At 48.3% G+C, this 16541-nt stretch overlaps 2 protein-coding genes across 4 annotated transcripts in view; both read right to left on the bottom strand.

The window, feature by feature from the left end:
- Positions 1 to 360: 360 nt before the first annotated feature.
- Positions 361 to 11546, bottom strand: LOC116360599 (ubiquitin-conjugating enzyme E2 K). Of its 3 annotated transcripts, XM_031815513.1 has the most exons (7): positions 10990 to 11546; positions 9931 to 10024; positions 7906 to 7964; positions 6916 to 6998; positions 6029 to 6128; positions 5071 to 5199; positions 361 to 1695 (listed from the first exon to the last, which is right to left on the bottom strand). In XM_031815513.1, the coding sequence occupies exons 1-7, from the start codon at positions 11050 to 11052 to the stop codon at positions 1621 to 1623; spliced, it is 603 nt and encodes a 200-aa protein (XP_031671373.1). In that variant the 5' UTR covers positions 11053 to 11546; the 3' UTR covers positions 361 to 1620. The 3 variants fall into 3 exon arrangements, with proteins under 3 accessions (XP_031671373.1, XP_031671374.1, XP_031671376.1); XM_031815516.1 differs by lacking the exons at positions 7906 to 7964; positions 9931 to 10024; positions 10990 to 11546 and adding an exon at positions 7370 to 7381 and having other exon boundaries at positions 1488 to 1695; XM_031815514.1 differs by lacking the exons at positions 7906 to 7964; positions 9931 to 10024; positions 10990 to 11546 and having other exon boundaries at positions 1483 to 1695; positions 6029 to 6172; positions 6916 to 6990.
- Positions 11547 to 11955: 409 nt separating this feature from the next.
- Positions 11956 to 16541, bottom strand: part of LOC109886227 (extracellular matrix protein FRAS1-like) — a 33958-nt gene continuing 29372 nt past the window's right edge. The window contains exon 10 of the mRNA XM_031815233.1: positions 11956 to 11990. Within this exon, the coding sequence (XP_031671093.1) occupies positions 11956 to 11990 (35 nt within the window). The remainder of the gene's footprint in view (positions 11991 to 16541) is intronic.

Genomic DNA, 16541 nt, shown 5'->3' with positions numbered 1-16541 from the left:
GGGATGTATTAAACACATGAAGACTGGTCCTTAAAGGGATGTGTAAATGTATTAAACACATGAAGACTGGTCCTTAAAGGGATGTATTAAACACATGAAGACTGGTCCTTAAAGGGATGTATTAAACACATGAAGACTGGTCCTTAAAGGGATGTGTAAATGTATTAAACACATGAAGACTGGTCCTTAAAGGGATGTATTAAACACATGAAGACTGGTCCTTAAAGGGATGTATTAAACACATGAAGACTGGTCCTTAAAGGGGATGTATTAAACACATGAAGACTGGTCCTTAAAGGGGATGTATTAAACACATGAAGACTGGTCCTTAAAGGGGATGTATTAAACACGTTAAAAAGGTAGATTTTCCAGGTTGTTTCTTTAATAAAAGTAAATGTTGACAGTCTCACAATAAATAATAATGCGATTGTACGCCGGCCGGGTTCAAATACCTCGATATCATTTCAAACCCCTTTTTCTGTGCTAGATTGAGTTGGCTTCACGAGCCAATAGAATACTCCAAACCCCTCCCATCTGGCTGGCAGACTAAAGCTGAAAGATTTCAAATAGCTTCTGAACCCAGGTCTGACGGCTGCTGTTTCCTTCAGAAAACAAATCCAAACTGATAAACTCCCGGAGTTAAAAACAAAACAAAATGGCAGCCTATCTCCTATACAGTGCACTACTTTTGGCCAGAGCCTTATGGGGGGGGGGGGGAGTGGGTGGTCTCTACTCTGCCGTGCAGTTCTTTATCTTCTCCGTCGTCGTCGTGCTGAAGTGGAACAGGAAGACAGTCCTGTATCTTCTCCGTCGTCGTCGTGCTGAAGTGGAACAGGAAGACAGTCCTGTATCTTCTCCGTCGTCGTCGTGCTGAAGTGGAACAGGAAGACAGTCCTGTATCTTCTCCGTCGTCGTCGTGCTGAAGTGGAACAGGAAGCGAAAAGAGGGAAGAGTCTTGGTTTTTATAAAATATAGATCCAGCGGTGGTTTTCTCTGCTGATGAAGAGGTATCTTCTTCTTCGTCGAGAAAGAGACTGTACACAGGATTCGTCTGGGAAAGAGGAGCGTGAGAGGGATTTGGGGGGGGGGGGGGGGGACGCAGGCGTCACTTCACCGGAACATTCGGACGAACTCCCTGGTCGGGCCGACCAAAATAGTTAGCTAGGCAATTTATTTCCTTCTAGTCGTGAGTAAAACTGAAGCACAGTGTACGTTTTTATTTTAATAATTTTTTTAAACAATATCCAGGAAGAATAAAGTATTCCGCCGTGTATTTTGATAAGAACTAATATTCATTTACAGATAAATCCTCTTCCTCCCGTCTCTCTCAGCCAGTTAGCTCCACCAGGTGACAGTGGTTCAATGTCAGGCTTCTTAAAAGACGGAAAGTAAGAGTTCATCAAGCGAAGAACCAAAAGAAAGGGATTGGTGGAGGGGGGGGGGGGGGGGGGTGTTTGGGCTGAAAGGATACCAGGAAGTGACTTGGACGGGGGGGGGGGGGGCTGAAAACTGTAGGACATCAACCCCAGTCAAGGCTCAGTTTGGGCTGTGGTTAGAAGGCATCGGAGGGCACCATAAGGAGATGGGAGATGAGGTCAGAGGGGGTTTTATTGCCGGGTCTCAGTTGTTAAGGAGTAGTTCTGTCGCCGTCTCCACCTCCCAGGATTTAGAAGACAAGGCAGCGATTACAGCATTCTGTCAGGAGACAGAGAGAGACATCACACATCATTCTGTCAGGAGACAGAGAGAGACATCACACATCATTCTGTCAGGAGACAGAGAGAGACATCACACATCATTCTGTCAGGAGACAGAGAGAGACATCACACATCATTCTGTCAGGAGACAGAGAGAGAGACATCACACATCATTCTGTCAGGAGAGAGAGAGACAGAGAGAGACATCACACATCATTCTGTCAGGAGACAGAGAGAGACATCACACATCATTCTGTCAGGAGACAGAGAGAGAGACATCACACATCATTCTGTCAGGAGAGAGAGAGAGAGAGAGAGACATCACACAGCGTTCTGTCAGGAGACAGAGAGAGAGTGACATCACACAGCATTCTGTCAGGAGACAGAGAGAGACATCACACATCATTCTGTCAGGAGACAGAGAGAGAGAGACACCACACAGCATTCTGTCAGGAGAGAGAGAGAGAGAGAGAGAGAGAGAGAGAGAGAGAGACAGAGAGAGAGAGAGAGACATCACACAGCGTTCTGTCAGGAGACAGAGAGAGAGAGACATCACACAGCATTCTGTCAGGAGACAGAGAGAGAGACACCACACAGCATTCTGTCAGGAGAGAGAGAGAGAGAGACATCACACAGCATTCTGTCAGGAGAGAGAGAGAGAGAGAGACACCACACAGCATTCTGTCAGGAGAGAGAGAGAGAGACACCACACAGCATTCTGTCAGGAGAGAGAGAGAGAGAGAGAGACATCACACATCATTCTGTCAGGAGACAGAGAGAGAGAGAGAGACATCACACATCATTCTGTCAGGAGACAGAGAGAGAGAGACACCACACAGCATTCTGTCAGGAGAGAGAGAGAGAGACACCACACAGCATTCTGTCAGGAGACAGAGAGAGAGAGAGACAGAGAGAGAGACATCACACAGCATTCTGTGAGGAGAGAGAGAGAGAGAGAGAGAGAGAGAGAGAGAGACATCACACAGCATTCTGTCAGGAGAAAGAGAGACACCACACATCATTCTGTGAGGAGAGAGAGACATCACACAGCATTCTGTCAGGAGAGAGAGAGAGAGAGAGAGACATCACACAGCATTCTGTCAGGAGACAGAGAGAGAGACATCACACAGCATTCTGTCAGGAGACAGAGAGAGAAAGACATCACACAGCATTCTGTCAGGAGAGAGAGAGAGAGACATCACAAAGCCTTCTGTCAGGAGAGAGAGAGAGAGACATCACACAGCATTCTGTCAGGAGAGAGAGAGAAAGACATCACACAGCATTCTGTCAGGAGAGAGAGAGAGAGACATCACAAAGCCTTCTGTCAGGAGAGAGAGAGAGAGACATCACACAGCATTCTGTTAGGAGAGAGAGAGAGAGAGGGAGACATCACACAGCATTCTGTTAGGAGAGAGAGAGACATCACACATCATTCTGTCAGGAGAGAGAGAGAGAAAGAGGACACACCACACAGCATTCTGTCAGGAGAGAGAGAGAGAGAGACATCACACAGCATTCTGTCAGGAGACAGAGAGAGAGACATCACACAGCATTCTGTCAGGAGACAGAGAGAGAGACATCACACATCATTCTGTCAGGAGACAGAGAGAGAGAGAGAGAGACATCACATCATTCTGTCAGGAGACAGAGAGAGAGACACCACACAGCATTATGTCAGGAGAGAGAGAGACACCACACAGCATTCTGTCAGGAGAGAGAGAGAGAGACACCACACAGCATTCTGTCAGGAGAGAGAGAGAAAGACATCACACATCATTCTGTCAGGAGAGAGAGAGAAAGACATCACACATCATTCTGTCAGGAGAGAGAGAGAAAGACATCACACATCATTCTGTCAGGAGAGAGAGAGAAAGACATCACACATCATTCTGTCAGGAGAGAGAGAGAGAGACATCACACAGCATTCTGTCAGGAGAGAGAGAGAGAGAGACATCACACAGCATTCTATCAGGAGAGAGAGAGAGACACCACACAGCATTCTGTCAGGAGAGAGAGAGAGAGAGAGAGACACCACACAGCATTCTGTTAGGAGAGAGAGAGAGAGAGACACCACACAGCATTCTGTCAGGAGAGAGAGAGGGAGACATCACACAGCATTCTGTTAGGAGAGAGAGAGACATCACACATCATTCTGTCAGGAGAGAGAGAGAGAAAGAGACACACCACACAGCATTCTGTCAGGAGAGAGAGAGAGAGAGACATCACACAGCATTCTGTCAGGAGACAGAGAGAGAGACATCACACAGCATTCTGTCAGGAGACAGAGAGAGAGACATCACACATCATTCTGTCAGGAGACAGAGAGAGAGAGAGAGAGACATCACATCATTCTGTCAGGAGACAGAGAGAGAGACACCACACAGCATTCTGTCAGGAGAGAGAGAGACACCACACAGCATTCTGTCAGGAGAGAGAGAGAGAGAGAGAGACACCACACAGCATTCTGTCAGGAGAGAGAGAGAAAGACATCACACATCATTCTGTCAGGAGAGAGAGAGAAAGACATCACACATCATTCTGTCAGGAGAGAGAGAGAAAGACATCACACATCATTCTGTCAGGAGAGAGAGAAAGACATCACACATCATTCTGTCAGGAGAGAGAGAGAGAGACATCACACAGCATTCTGTCAGGAGAGAGAGAGAGAGAGACATCACACAGCATTCTATCAGGAGAGAGAGAGACACCACACAGCATTCTGTCAGGAGAGAGAGAGAGAGAGAGAGACACCACACAGCATTCTGTTAGGAGAGAGAGAGAGAGAGACACCACACAGCATTCTGTCAGGAGAGAGAGAGAGACACCACACATCATTCTGTCAGGAGAGAGAGACATCACACAGCATTCTGTCAGGAGAGAGAGAGAGACATCACACATCATTCTGTCAGGAGAGAGAGAGAGACACCACACATCATTCTGTCAGGAGAGAGAGACATCACACAGCATTCTGTCAGGAGAGAGAGAGAGACATCACACAGCTGTCTGTCAGGAGAGAGAGACATCACACAGCATTCTGTCAGGAGAGAGAGAGAGAGACACCGCACAGCATTCTGTCAGGAGAGAGAGAGAGAGAGAGAGACACCACACAGCATTCTGTCAGGAGAGAGAGAGAGACACCACACAGCATTCTGTCAGGAGAGAGAGAGAGACACCACACAGCATTCTGTCAGGAGAGAGAGAGAGACCACACAGCTGTCTGTCAGGAGAGAGAGAGAGAGACACCACACAGCATTCTGTCAGGAGACAGAGAGAGAGACACCACACAGCATTCTGTCAGGAGACAGAGAGAGAGACACCACACAGCATTCTGTCAGGAGACAGAGAGAGAGACACCACACAGCATTCTGTTTACCTTTTCGAAGCCCATGGCAGTGAGTTTGTCTATCTTCCGTGTGTATTCTGGACCGGGAACAGGGGCTCCACCGTAGTAATGGCCCCATAACCTGGCTGTCTGCGTAAACATCTCTGGGTTCTGCTTATACTGGGAGAGAAGAAACCCATTTACAGAACGATGAGGAGGAGGAGAAACCCATTTACAGAACGATGAGGAGGAGGAGAAACCCATTTACAGAACGATGAGGAGGAGGAGAAACCCATTTACGACGATGAGGAGGAGGAGAAACCCATTACAGAACGATGAGGAGGAGGAGAAACCCATTTACAGAACGATGAGGAGGAGGAGAAACCCATTTACAGAACGATGAGGAGGAGGAGAACCCATTTACAGAACGATGAGGAGGAGGAGAAACCCATTTACAGAACGATGAGGAGGAGGAGAAACCCATTTACAGAACGATGAGGAGGAGGAGAAACCCATTTACAGAACGATGAGGAGGAAGGAGAAACCCATTTACAGAACGATGAGGAGGAGGAGAAACCCATTTACAGAACGATTGAGGAGGAGGAGAAACCCATTTACAGAACGATGAGGAGGAGGAGAAACCCATTTACAGAACGATGAGGAGGAGGAGAAACCCATTTACAGAACGATGAGGAGGAGGAGAAAACCCATTTACAGAACGATGAGGAGGAGGAGAAACCCATTTACAGAACGATGAGGAGGAGGAGAAACCCATTTACAGAACGATGAGGAGGAGGAGAAACCCATTTACAGAACGATGAGGAGGAGGAGAAACCCATTTACAGAACGATGAGGAGGAGAAACCCATTTACAGAACGATGAGGAGGAGGAGAAACCCATTTACAGAACGACGTCTAGAGGATAAACCCATCAGGAACACTGACAGACAGATTCACACCGGTACCTGGTTGGAGAGGAGGAACACTGACAGACAGATTCACACCGGTACCTGATTGGCCACTACTGCATCCTGGGGGTCGTCTGGTTCAGCTGCAGCCAGAAGAGCCTGGAGGGACAACAGTACTGTCCTCAGAGTCATCGCTGCTGCCCTGGGAGACAGGAAGAGGAGGGGTTTGAGAGAGGAGGTGCTGCCCTGGGAGACAGGAAGAGGAGGGGTTAGAGAGAGGAGGTGCTGCCCTAGGAGACAGGAAGAGGAGGGTTAGAGAGAGGAGGTGCTTCCCTGGGAGACGGAGAGAGGAGGGGTTATAGAGAGGAGGTGCTGCCCTGGGAGACGGAGAGAGGAGGGGTTATAGAGAGGAGGTGCTGCCCTGGGAGACAGAGAGAGGAGGTGTTAGAGAGAGGAGGGGTTAGAGAGAGGAGGGGTTAGAGAGAGGAGTTGCTGCCCTGGGAGACAGAGAGAGGAGGGGTTAGAGAGAGGAGGTGCTGCCCCGGGGGACGGAGAGAGGAGGGGTTAGAGAGAGGAGGGGTTAGAGAGAGGTGGTGCTGCCCTGGGGGATGGAGAGAGGAGGGGTTAGAGAGAGGAGGGGTTAGAGAGAGGAGGTGCTGCCCTGGGGGACGGCGGTAGGGAGAGAGGAGGGGTTATAGGGAGGAGTTGTAGGGAGAGAGGAGGAGTTGTAGGGAGAGAGGAGGAGTTGTAGGGAGAGAGGAGGAGTTGTAGGGAGAGAGGAGGGGTTATAGGGAGGAGGAGTTGTAGGGAGAGAGGAAGGGTTATAGGGAGGAGGAGTTGTAGGGAGAGAGGGTTATAGGGAGAGAGGAGGAGTTGTAGAGAGAGAGGAGGAGTTGTAGGGAGAGAAGAGGGGTTATAGGGAGAGAGGAGGGGTTATAGGGAGGAGGAGTTATAGGGAGAGGGGAGGGGCGTAACTATGTGTGACTCACCACTGGTCTTTGAGGATGTCCAGACAGATGGCTCCTGTTACTGAGCTGATGTTGGGGTGCCAGATCTTAGTGATGAACCTCACCTGGGGAGAGAGAGGGGTGTTAAACACGAGATAGTAGTGTACCATCATAGTGACTCTTAAAGGGATGTGTTTCTTACCTTGGGAGGGTTATTAAAAGGATGTGTTTCTTACCTTGGGAGGGTTATTAAAGGGATGTGTTTCTTACCTTGGGAGGGTTAAAGGGATGTGTTTCTTACCTTGGGAGGGTTAAAGGGATGTGTTTCTTACCTTGGGAGGGTTATTAAAGGGATGTGGTTCTTACCTTGTGAGGGTTATTAAAGGGATGCGTTTCTTACCTTGGGAGGATTAAAGGGATGTGTTTCTTACCTTGTGAGGGTTATTAAAGGGATGTGTTTCTTACCTTGGGAGGATTAAAGGGATGTGTTTCTTACCTTGGGAGGATTAAAGGGATGTGTTTCTTACCTTGGGAGGATTAAAGGGATGTGTTTCTTACCTTGGGAGGATTAAAGGGATGTGTTTCTAACCTTGGGAGGATTAAAGGGATGTGTTTCTTACCTTGTGAGGGTTATTAAAGGGATGTGTTTCTTACCTTGGGAGGATTAAAGGGATGTGTTTCTTACCTTGGGAGGATTAAAGGGATGTGTTTCTTACCTTGGGAGGATTAAAGGGATGTGTTTCTTACCTTGGGAGGATTAAAGGGATGTGTTTCTAACCTTGGGAGGATTAAAGGGATGTGTTTCTTACCTTGTGAGGGTTATTAAAGGGATGTGTTTCTTACCTTGGGAGGATTAAAGGGATGTGTTTCTAACCTTGGGAGGATTAAAGGGATGTGTTTCTTACCTTGTGAGGGTTATTAAAGGGATGTGTTTCTTACCTTGGGAGGATTAAAGGGATGTGTTTCTTACCTTGGGAGGATTAAAGGGATGTGTTTCTTACCTTGGGAGGATTAAAGGGATGTGTTTCTTACCTTGGGAGGATTAAAGGGATACGTTTCTGGGATTTTGATTTCCAGTTGAAATCTGCCACCTTAGAAAGGAGAAAAAAACAGTGCATATGATCTGTATTGGTGTGTGTGTGTGAGCAGGTGTGTGTGTGTGTGTGTGAGCAGGTGGGTGTGTGTGTGTGTGTGTGTGTGTGTGTGTGTGTGTGTGTGAGCAGGTGGGTGTGTGTGTGTGTGTGTGTGTGAGCAGGTGTGTGTGTGTGTGAGTGAGCAGGTGTGTGTGTGTGTGTGTGAGTGAGCAGGTGTGTGTGTGTGTGTGTGTGAGCAGGTGTGTGTGTGTGTGTGTGTGAGCAGGTGTGTGTGTGTGTGAGTGAGCAGGTGTGTGTGTGTGTGTGAGTGAGCAGGTGTGTGTGTGTGTGTGAGCAGGTGTGTGTGTGTGTGAGTGAGCAGGTGTGTGTGTGTGTGAGTGAGCAGGTGTGTGTGTGTGTGTGTGTGTGTGTGTGTGTGTGTGTGTGTGTGTGTGTGTGTGTGTGTGTGTGTGTGTGTGTGTGTGTGTGTGTGTGTGAGCAGGTGTGTGTGTGTGTGAGCAGGTGGGTGTGTGTGTGTGTGTGTGTGTGAGCAGGTGGGTGTGTGTGTGTGTGTGTGTGTGTGTGTGTGAGCAGGTGGGTGTGTGTGTGTGTGTGTGTGTGTGAGCAGGTGTGTGTGTGTGTGAGTGAGCAGGTGTGTGTGTGTGTGTGTGAGTGAGCAGGTGTGTGTGTGTGTGTGAGCAGGTGTGTGTGTGTGTGAGTGAGCAGGTGTGTGTGTGTGTGTGAGTGAGCAGGTGTGTGTGTGTGTGTGAGCAGGTGTGTGTGTGTGTGAGTGAGCAGGTGTGTGTGTGTGTGAGTGAGCAGGTGTGTGTGTGTGTGTGTGTGTGTGTGTGTGTGTGTGTGTGTGTGTGTGTGTGTGTGGTGTGTGTGTGTGTGTGTGTGTGTGTGTGAGCAGGTGTGTGTGTGTGTGTGTGTGAGCAGGTGTGTGTGTGTGTGTGTGTGTGTGTGTGTGTGTGTGTGTGTGTGTGTGTGTGTGAGCAGGTGTGTGTGTGTGTGTGAGTGAGCAGGTGTGTGTGTGTGTGTGTGTGAGTGAGCAGGTGTGTGTGTGTGTGTGAGCAGGTGTGTGTGTGTGTGAGTGAGCAGGTGTGTGTGTGTGTGTGAGTGAGCAGGTGTGTGTGTGTGTGTGAGCAGGTGTGTGTGTGTGAGTGAGCAGGTGTGTGTGTGTGTGTGTGAGTGAGCAGGTGTGTGTGTGTGTGTGAGCAGGTGTGTGTGTGTGTGAGTGAGCAGGTGTGTGTGTGTGTGAGCAGGTGGGTGTGTGTGTGTGTGTGTGTGTGAGCAGGTGTGTGTGTGTGTGAGTGAGCAGGTGTGTGTGTGTGTGTGTGAGTGAGCAGGTGTGTGTGTGTGTGTGAGCAGGTGTGTGTGTGTGTGAGTGAGCAGGTGTGTGTGTGTGTGTGAGTGAGCAGGTGTGTGTGTGTGTGTGAGCAGGTGTGTGTGTGTGTGAGTGAGCAGGTGTGTGTGTGTGTGAGTGAGCAGGTGTGTGTGTGTGTGTGTGTGTGTGTGTGTGTGTGTGTGTGTGTGTGTGTGTGTGTGTGTGTGTGTGTGTGTGTGTGTGTGTGTGTGAGCAGGTGTGTGTGTGTGTGTGTGTGTGTGAGCAGGTGTGTGTGTGTGTGTGTGTGTGTGTGTGTGAGCAGGTGTGTGTGTGTGTGTGAGTGAGCAGGTGTGTGTGTGTGTGTGAGTGAGCAGGTGTGTGTGTGTGTGTGTGTGTGTGTGAGTGAGCAGGTGTGTGTGTGTGTGTGAGCAGGTGTGTGTGTGTGTGAGTGAGCAGGTGTGTGTGTGTGTGTGAGTGAGCAGGTGTGTGTGTGTGTGTGAGCAGGTGTGTGTGTGTGAGTGAGCAGGTGTGTGTGTGTGTGAGTGAGCAGGTGTGTGTGTGTGTGAGTGAGCAGGTGTGTGTGTGTGTGAGTGAGCAGGTGTGTGTGTGTGTGAGTGAGCAGGTGTGTGTGTGAGTGAGCAGGTGTGTGTGTGTCACCTTCGTACGGCGTGTCTGGTGGTCCTGCGATCTCTCCTCGCAGCTCTGTGAAGTTTTCATCTACCAGATCCACCTTGATCTGGTTTTTACTCGTCTGTCAGAGAAAGAGAGTGATGGAGGCAGAGGGATGAGGAGAGAGGGAGGAGGGGAGGGATGAAGAGAGAGGGATGACGGGATAGGGATGAAGGGAGGGATGAAGAGGGGTGAAGAGAGGAAGAGGGATGAAGAGAGATTGTGGTTCCGTAGGACCCTTCTCCATTGACAGTCTGTCCATCAGACCCCATCAACACAGTTATAGCAGTAGCCCACTGTCTCCCCCAATACTTCCCTTGTTCTTATTGAAATAGGACATGGGAGATCCACATTTTAATTTAGCAAGCGAAACAACTAAACAGTCTCTCATGATGTGCTATATTAAAGAACTGACAACAGTCTAGCTATCGAGCTACAGGGTCCAAAACTTCCTAAATAATGTCTTCATAGCAAAGACACTAGCTTATTACATAGTAAGAGGGGTGCACCAAGGCAGCTGTCAAACTAGCAGGCTAGCTAACGAGCTAGCTACCCTGTATTAGCTACCTAGCAACACAAGTTTCTCCCTTCAGCTAGTTAGCTAATGTCAGCTACAAAAACGTCAACACAGAGAGGAAAAAACAAACAATTTTTTAGCATCTTGACAACTATTTGGGCTGACACTCGACATTTTGGCGTTAGGGGCTTTTGTTTTTAGTTTCTATGGGGGTTTTGTCTTGTTATCTGTCCCAGGCCTGTCCCCTTGGGCTAACATCCGCGATATTTCCTGATCTGTGTCGCCGACACCCTTTCACTTCGCACCGGGCATGTTGTCGCACAATCACCGATAAAGTTCCCCTCGATAGGGCCTCGCTTGTTTTCCGCTGCATCAGAAACGCAGATTGGATAACTCGCAAGCTGACATGTTCCTTTGCATGACAACTTGCAAACATAAACAACTACAGTTTTAATTTAAACTGGTTAAAAAAAAAACGATTTGCCATAAGTAACCGTAAATAGTCATAAGGATATATTTTTTAATCAAACCTCTTCGCTTTTCAGAACTTCTTTGAACTCCCGTTTGATCCTTTGGACCGCTATATTCGCCATGGCTCTGCCGTCGCCCTCCGTCCAGTAGCGGGATGTTTACACCTGGTCGGGCCTCGGTCCACTCCCGTTGCTGTGTGGATATCTTCTGTTAGACTCTCCAATCCTCCTCTCTCTCTCTTTCTCTCTACCTCTATATCTCTACCTCTCTAGCTTGCTCTCTCTCCCTTTCTCTCTATCACTGTCTATCTCTCTACCTCTTTCTCTCTACCCTCTCTCTCTTTCTCTCTACCTCTATCTATCTTCCCTCTCTCTCCTCGGTTTCGTTCACTCTCCTTCTTTCTTTCCCCTCTTCAAAAACACAGCACTCCTTTCTTGAAAATGCGTGCAGCACAGTCTTGTCAGTAACTGAGTCTGGAAATATGAACACAGTTTGTTTTTGTTGCCACAGAACTAACGTTACTAGAAAATGTTTACGTCTGTGAAAGGTTGGTTTTGTGGAAATAGCTAGAAAGAGGAACGTTGTTGTTGTTGTTGTTGTTGTCAAGCACGGCTGTATTCCACTGTTGAGAGTCATGTGATATGATGGGATGGTGTGAATACATCACTTTCTCATCATATGTAACTTTAAGACGGTTATATCGGGGCCTGTGTCAAACCACAAGTGATACATTGTAGCTGCACACAAGTTTAGGAAATTCTCTCTCTGACACACAACACGGTACATTGTCACTAATTCTCACTGTCTGTCTGTGTGTCTTTGCTGCCCGTGTCCTGTATAATAGATTGCCTATTGGTCGAGGGTAAAATCACCGTGGAGTTGACATCTCCAGCATCTTCTCTGTTGTTATGATCTGCTGAACAGGGACAGGCCTGTGTGACACATTTTTTCCAGACATCTCTGTCCTTTTCCGTCAACACGGATGGACTCTATTCAGAGAAAAATACAGAGGTTTGTTTTATCATTCACTTGAACATGAAGGTCACATGAACAGACTTTTCTGGGGGCATTTTGGGGGAAAGAGATGACACAAGAGTTACTGAGTTAATCAGCAGATATTGATTTTGTTGTACACCTGACATGTGCTGTTATTCTTCATAATATACTCCATCTGTCCTGGGTGATTGATTGGCCATGTATGGTTTGTTTACTTTCCGTACGTCATCGCATCTTAACTCGCTCTTGACTTTGATTGGCTGAAATGATATCCCGCTGGATATCTAAACCAATCGGATGTCTGAGACAGTTGAAACGCTGAGTTGGAGAAAAAAAAACGAAAGTTTCCACGTTACCACAGTCACAAAGTCAATATTGCTAACCTTATGCATAACCTTAAATAGCATTTTGGTATAATTTATTTTCAATACATCTTTACAATATAGCCAGTGTGGTTAAGATTTAAAATACAATTGAAAAAGAGAAATGGTAGAAATAGGCGCTATTTAAGACGTTATGGCTGTGGTAACTAGTGACGAGCAAAAACACGAGTTCCCGGTCTACTCGCAGATCTCGCGTGATGTCCGTGACGTGGCTGTCGCGTACTGTATCAAAACACAGACAGGCAGAGCTTGGGTGTTATCATTAGTTCCCCGTTTTGCAACTAAAAACCACCGTTTCTATTGGACAGTATCGGGTAGGTCCCTCCCGTTTCGTTTGCCTCCGTTTATGGAACGTTTTGCAACAGAATTGGCATAATGAATGAGCCCCCTGGAAATCTTCTACTGTACAGATGAAAACAGTTTGGCCAGCTGTGGCTTTCTGATAACGTGTCTACAGTCGGGAACGATAACAACAAGAAACATACATTCACTGGACTCTAAAGCTGCGTCTGGATCAGTGTGTTCAGGTAAGTGTCGTCTCTCTGTCCCTTCAATAACACAGCAAAACGCAAATGCACTGGCAGCGCTGGGTGAAAGTACTGAATCTACAGGGTAGGGAGCATAAACGCATCCACACGTAACGAATTAAGTTTTGGATTATAATATTCATCAAAAGCTCCAATGCGAAGTTGCACCTCTATTGGCTAGACGGCACCAACAGATCTGGGTCCAAGCTAGACGGCACCAACAGATCTGGGTCCAGGCTAGACGGCACCAACAGATCTGGGTCCAGGCTAGACGGCACCAACAGATCTGGGTCCAGGCTAGACGGCACCAACAGATCTGGTCCAAGCTAGACGGCACCAACAGATCTGGGTCCAGGCTAGACGGCACCAACAGATCTGGGTCCAGGCTAGACGGCACCAACAGATCTGGTCCAAGCTAGACGGCACCAACAGATCTGGGTCCAAGCTAGACGGCACCGAACCAGATCTGGGTCCAGGCTAGACGGCACCAACAGATCTGGGGTCCAAGCTAGACGGCACCAACAGATCTGGGTCCAAGCTAGACGGCACCAACAGATCTGGGTCCAGGCTAGACGGCACCAACAGATCTGGGTCCAAGCTAGACGGCACCAACAGATCTGGGTCCAAGCTAGACGCACCAACAGATCTGGGTCCAGGCTAGACGGCACCAACAGATCTGGGGTCCAAGCTAGACGGCACCAACAGATCTGGGTCCAGGCTAGACGGCACCAACAGATCTGGGTCCAGGCTAGACGGCACCAACAGATCTGGGTCCAAGCTAGACGGCACACACAGATCTGGGTCCAGCTAGAACGGCACCAACAGATCTGGGTCCAGGCTAGACGGCACCAACAATTGTCCAAGCTAGACGCACCAACAGATCTGGGTCAAGCTAGACGGCACCAACAGATCTGGGTCCAAGCTAGACGGCACCAACAGATCTGGGTCCAAGCTAGACGGCCACCAACAGATCTGGGTCCAAGGCTAGACGGCACCAACAATTGGGTCCAAGCTAGACGGCACCAACAGATCTGGGTCCAAAGCTAGACGGCACCAAACAGATCTGGTCCAAGCTAGACGGCACCAACAGATCTGGTCCAGGCTAGACGGCACCAACAGATCTGGGTCCAAGCTAGACGGCACCAACAGATCTGGGTCCAAGCTAGACGGCACAACAGATCTGGGTCCAGGCTAGACGGCACCAACAGATCTGGGTCCAGGCTAGAACGGCACCAACAGATCTGGGTCCAGGCTAGACGGCACCAACAGATCTGGGTCCAAGCTAGACGGCAAACCAACAGATCTGGGTCCAAGCTAGACGGCACCAACAGATCTGGGTCCAAGCTAGACGGCACCAACAGATCTGGTCAAGCTAGACGGCACCAACAGATCTGGGTCCAGCTAGACGGCACCAACAATCTGGGTCCAGGCTAGACGGCACCAACAGATCTGGGTCCAGGCTAGAACGGCACCAACAGATCTGGGTCCAGGCTAGACGGCACCAACAGATCTGGGTCCAGGCTAGACGGCACCAACAGATCTGGGTCCAGGCTAGACGGCACCAACAGATCTGGGTCCAGGCTAGACGGCACCAACAGATCTGGGTCCAGGCTAGAACGGCACCAACAGATCTGGGTCCAGGCTAGACGGCACCAACAGATCTGGGTCCAAGCTAGACGGCACCAACAGATCTGGGTCCAGGCTAGACGGCACCAAACAGATCTGGGCCCAGGCTAGACGGCACCAAAGAAGTTGCACCTATATTTTTCGAAGTTTTTACATAAAACGGATCAGAGAACCGAAAGTCATCGCCGGAAAAGAAAATTGCGGTGTGTGCCGTAATTATGGAGGACAACGACAAGTCAGCCTCTTCCATGTAAAACTCCCGACAAAAAAATAACTTCAACTTCAAATTATCCGCAGTCATGACTTCTGTTTCAATTGACTTTATCAGCCAACTTACAAAGCAAATTACTTTTATGAATGTATAGGTACAAAATAAGTGTACCCATCTTGCTAGCCAACTATAGCCTACTAATGTTAGCCTTTTACTAACTGTTTAGTACTGCGTGAACCAGTTGCTATCAACGCTTAGCTTAGGAAACAAACGGTTTGAAATACATAACGCCCATCTAACCACTTATCAAATAATGTTGCCGGTATATGCAGTTATCTTAGGACATTTTTTTTCACTCGTTAATGAAATATGTCTTCAGGACAAAGTTTGTTTTTAGTTCTTATAATTGTTCAATAATATAAGACAGGAGGACTTTGTCAGCTTTGGATGTGTTCGCCCCAGAGACTAGCTGCTAACTAGCTACAGTTGGAGCGGCAGGGTCGCCTAGTGGTTAGAGAGTTGGACTAGTACTGAAAAGTTGCAAGTTCAAATCCCTGAGCTGACAATGTACAAATCTGTCGTTCTGAACAGGCAGTTAAACCACTGATTCCGTCATTGAAAATAAAATTAGTTCTTAATGACTTGTCTAGTTAAATAAAGGTGAAAAAAATTATTGAACTGCTTCAATGTTCTGTTAAAAGGGTTGATTTGGCTCTGGAAGCCAAACCAGCTAAATACTCCCATCTAGACATGAATCGATTCTATATTGCTCTACGGTTCTAGAAACATAAGTCTCTTTTTAACTTTCACATCAAAATCATTTCACAAATGCAACATTTAAAAAAACAGTATTTTGTTGAGTGACGTGTTTGTCTTCAGTTGACACACAGGTGTTCAGAGACTTCAGATAATTCATCAGTCGTCACAGGTGTTCAGAGACTCAGATAATTCATCAGGTCATCCACAGGTGTTCAGAGACTCAGAATAATTCATCAGGTCATCCACAGGTGTTCAGAGACTCAGATAATTCATCAGGTCATCCACAGGTGTTCAGACCTAATGTGTACCTACCTAACTAGCTAGGTAACTATGTACTGATCATTCAGCACCGGTAAAAGGCTCAGGGTCTGCTTTGTTTTACCTGTGAAACCATTTCCTCATTGCTTGTTGTTTGGTCTAAATGAATGAGAACCACAGTCAGCGACTGTGTAAATAAGTTACACAACGGCCAAGGAAAACATTTACCTGTAGCCTCTCTGAGCTACTGCACCTGCCAAGAGGTCCGGGCATTTTAATGGCACAGGCAGCCAGTGGGCCTGGTCAAAAGTAGGAGGGGGGGGGGCATCTGGTACCCAGTGGGCTTGTTCAAAAGTAGGAGGGGGGGGGGCATCTGGTAGCCAGTGGGCCTGGTCCAAAAGTAGGAGGGGGGGGCATCTGGTAGCCAGTGGGCCTGGTCAAAGTAGGAGGGGGGGGGGCATCTGGTGGCCAGTGGGCCTGGTAAAAAGTAGGGGGGGGCATCTGGGATGTCAACGATGTCTCCTCTCATCCCAGGTGTGGTGTGTGTGTGTGTGTGGTCTCATCCCAGGTGTGGTGTGTGTGTGTGTGTCTCATCCCAGGTGTGTGGTGTTTTGTCAGGGTGATCGTATGGCGGAGGGAGGCTTTGACCCCTGTGAGTGCATCTGCACGCAGGAGCACGCCATGAGACGACTCATCAGCCTGGTAAGAGTGTGTGTGTGTGTGTGTGTGTGTGTGTGTGTGTGAGATGGAGAGAGATTCCATTTGTGTATCAGTCCCAAGATGTCTCCATGTTTGTGGTGGAAGTAAGAGGGGAGGGGGAGGGAGGGGAGGGGAGGGAGAGGAGAGGAGAG

This window comes from Oncorhynchus kisutch, unplaced genomic scaffold (assembly GCF_002021735.2).
Source record: "Oncorhynchus kisutch isolate 150728-3 unplaced genomic scaffold, Okis_V2 Okis09a-Okis19a_hom, whole genome shotgun sequence".
Classification (NCBI taxonomy): domain Eukaryota; kingdom Metazoa; phylum Chordata; class Actinopteri; order Salmoniformes; family Salmonidae; genus Oncorhynchus; species Oncorhynchus kisutch.
This window is presented reverse-complemented; position numbering and strand designations above follow the sequence as displayed.

Bases quoted from the DNA above. Each gene is read 5' to 3' on its own strand.
- LOC116360599 (XM_031815513.1), bottom strand. From the start codon at position 11,052: ATGGCGAATATAGCGGTCCAAAGGATCAAACGGGAGTTCAAAGAAGTT. The intron at 7,965-9,930 runs GTGACACACACA...CTCCTTTCTAAG, and splicing joins ACCAGACACGCCGTACGAAG to GTGGCAGATTTCAACTGGAA. The intron at 5,200-6,028 runs GTACCGGTGTGA...CTTCTCTCCCAG, and splicing joins ATGCAGTAGTGGCCAATCAG to TATAAGCAGAACCCAGAGAT.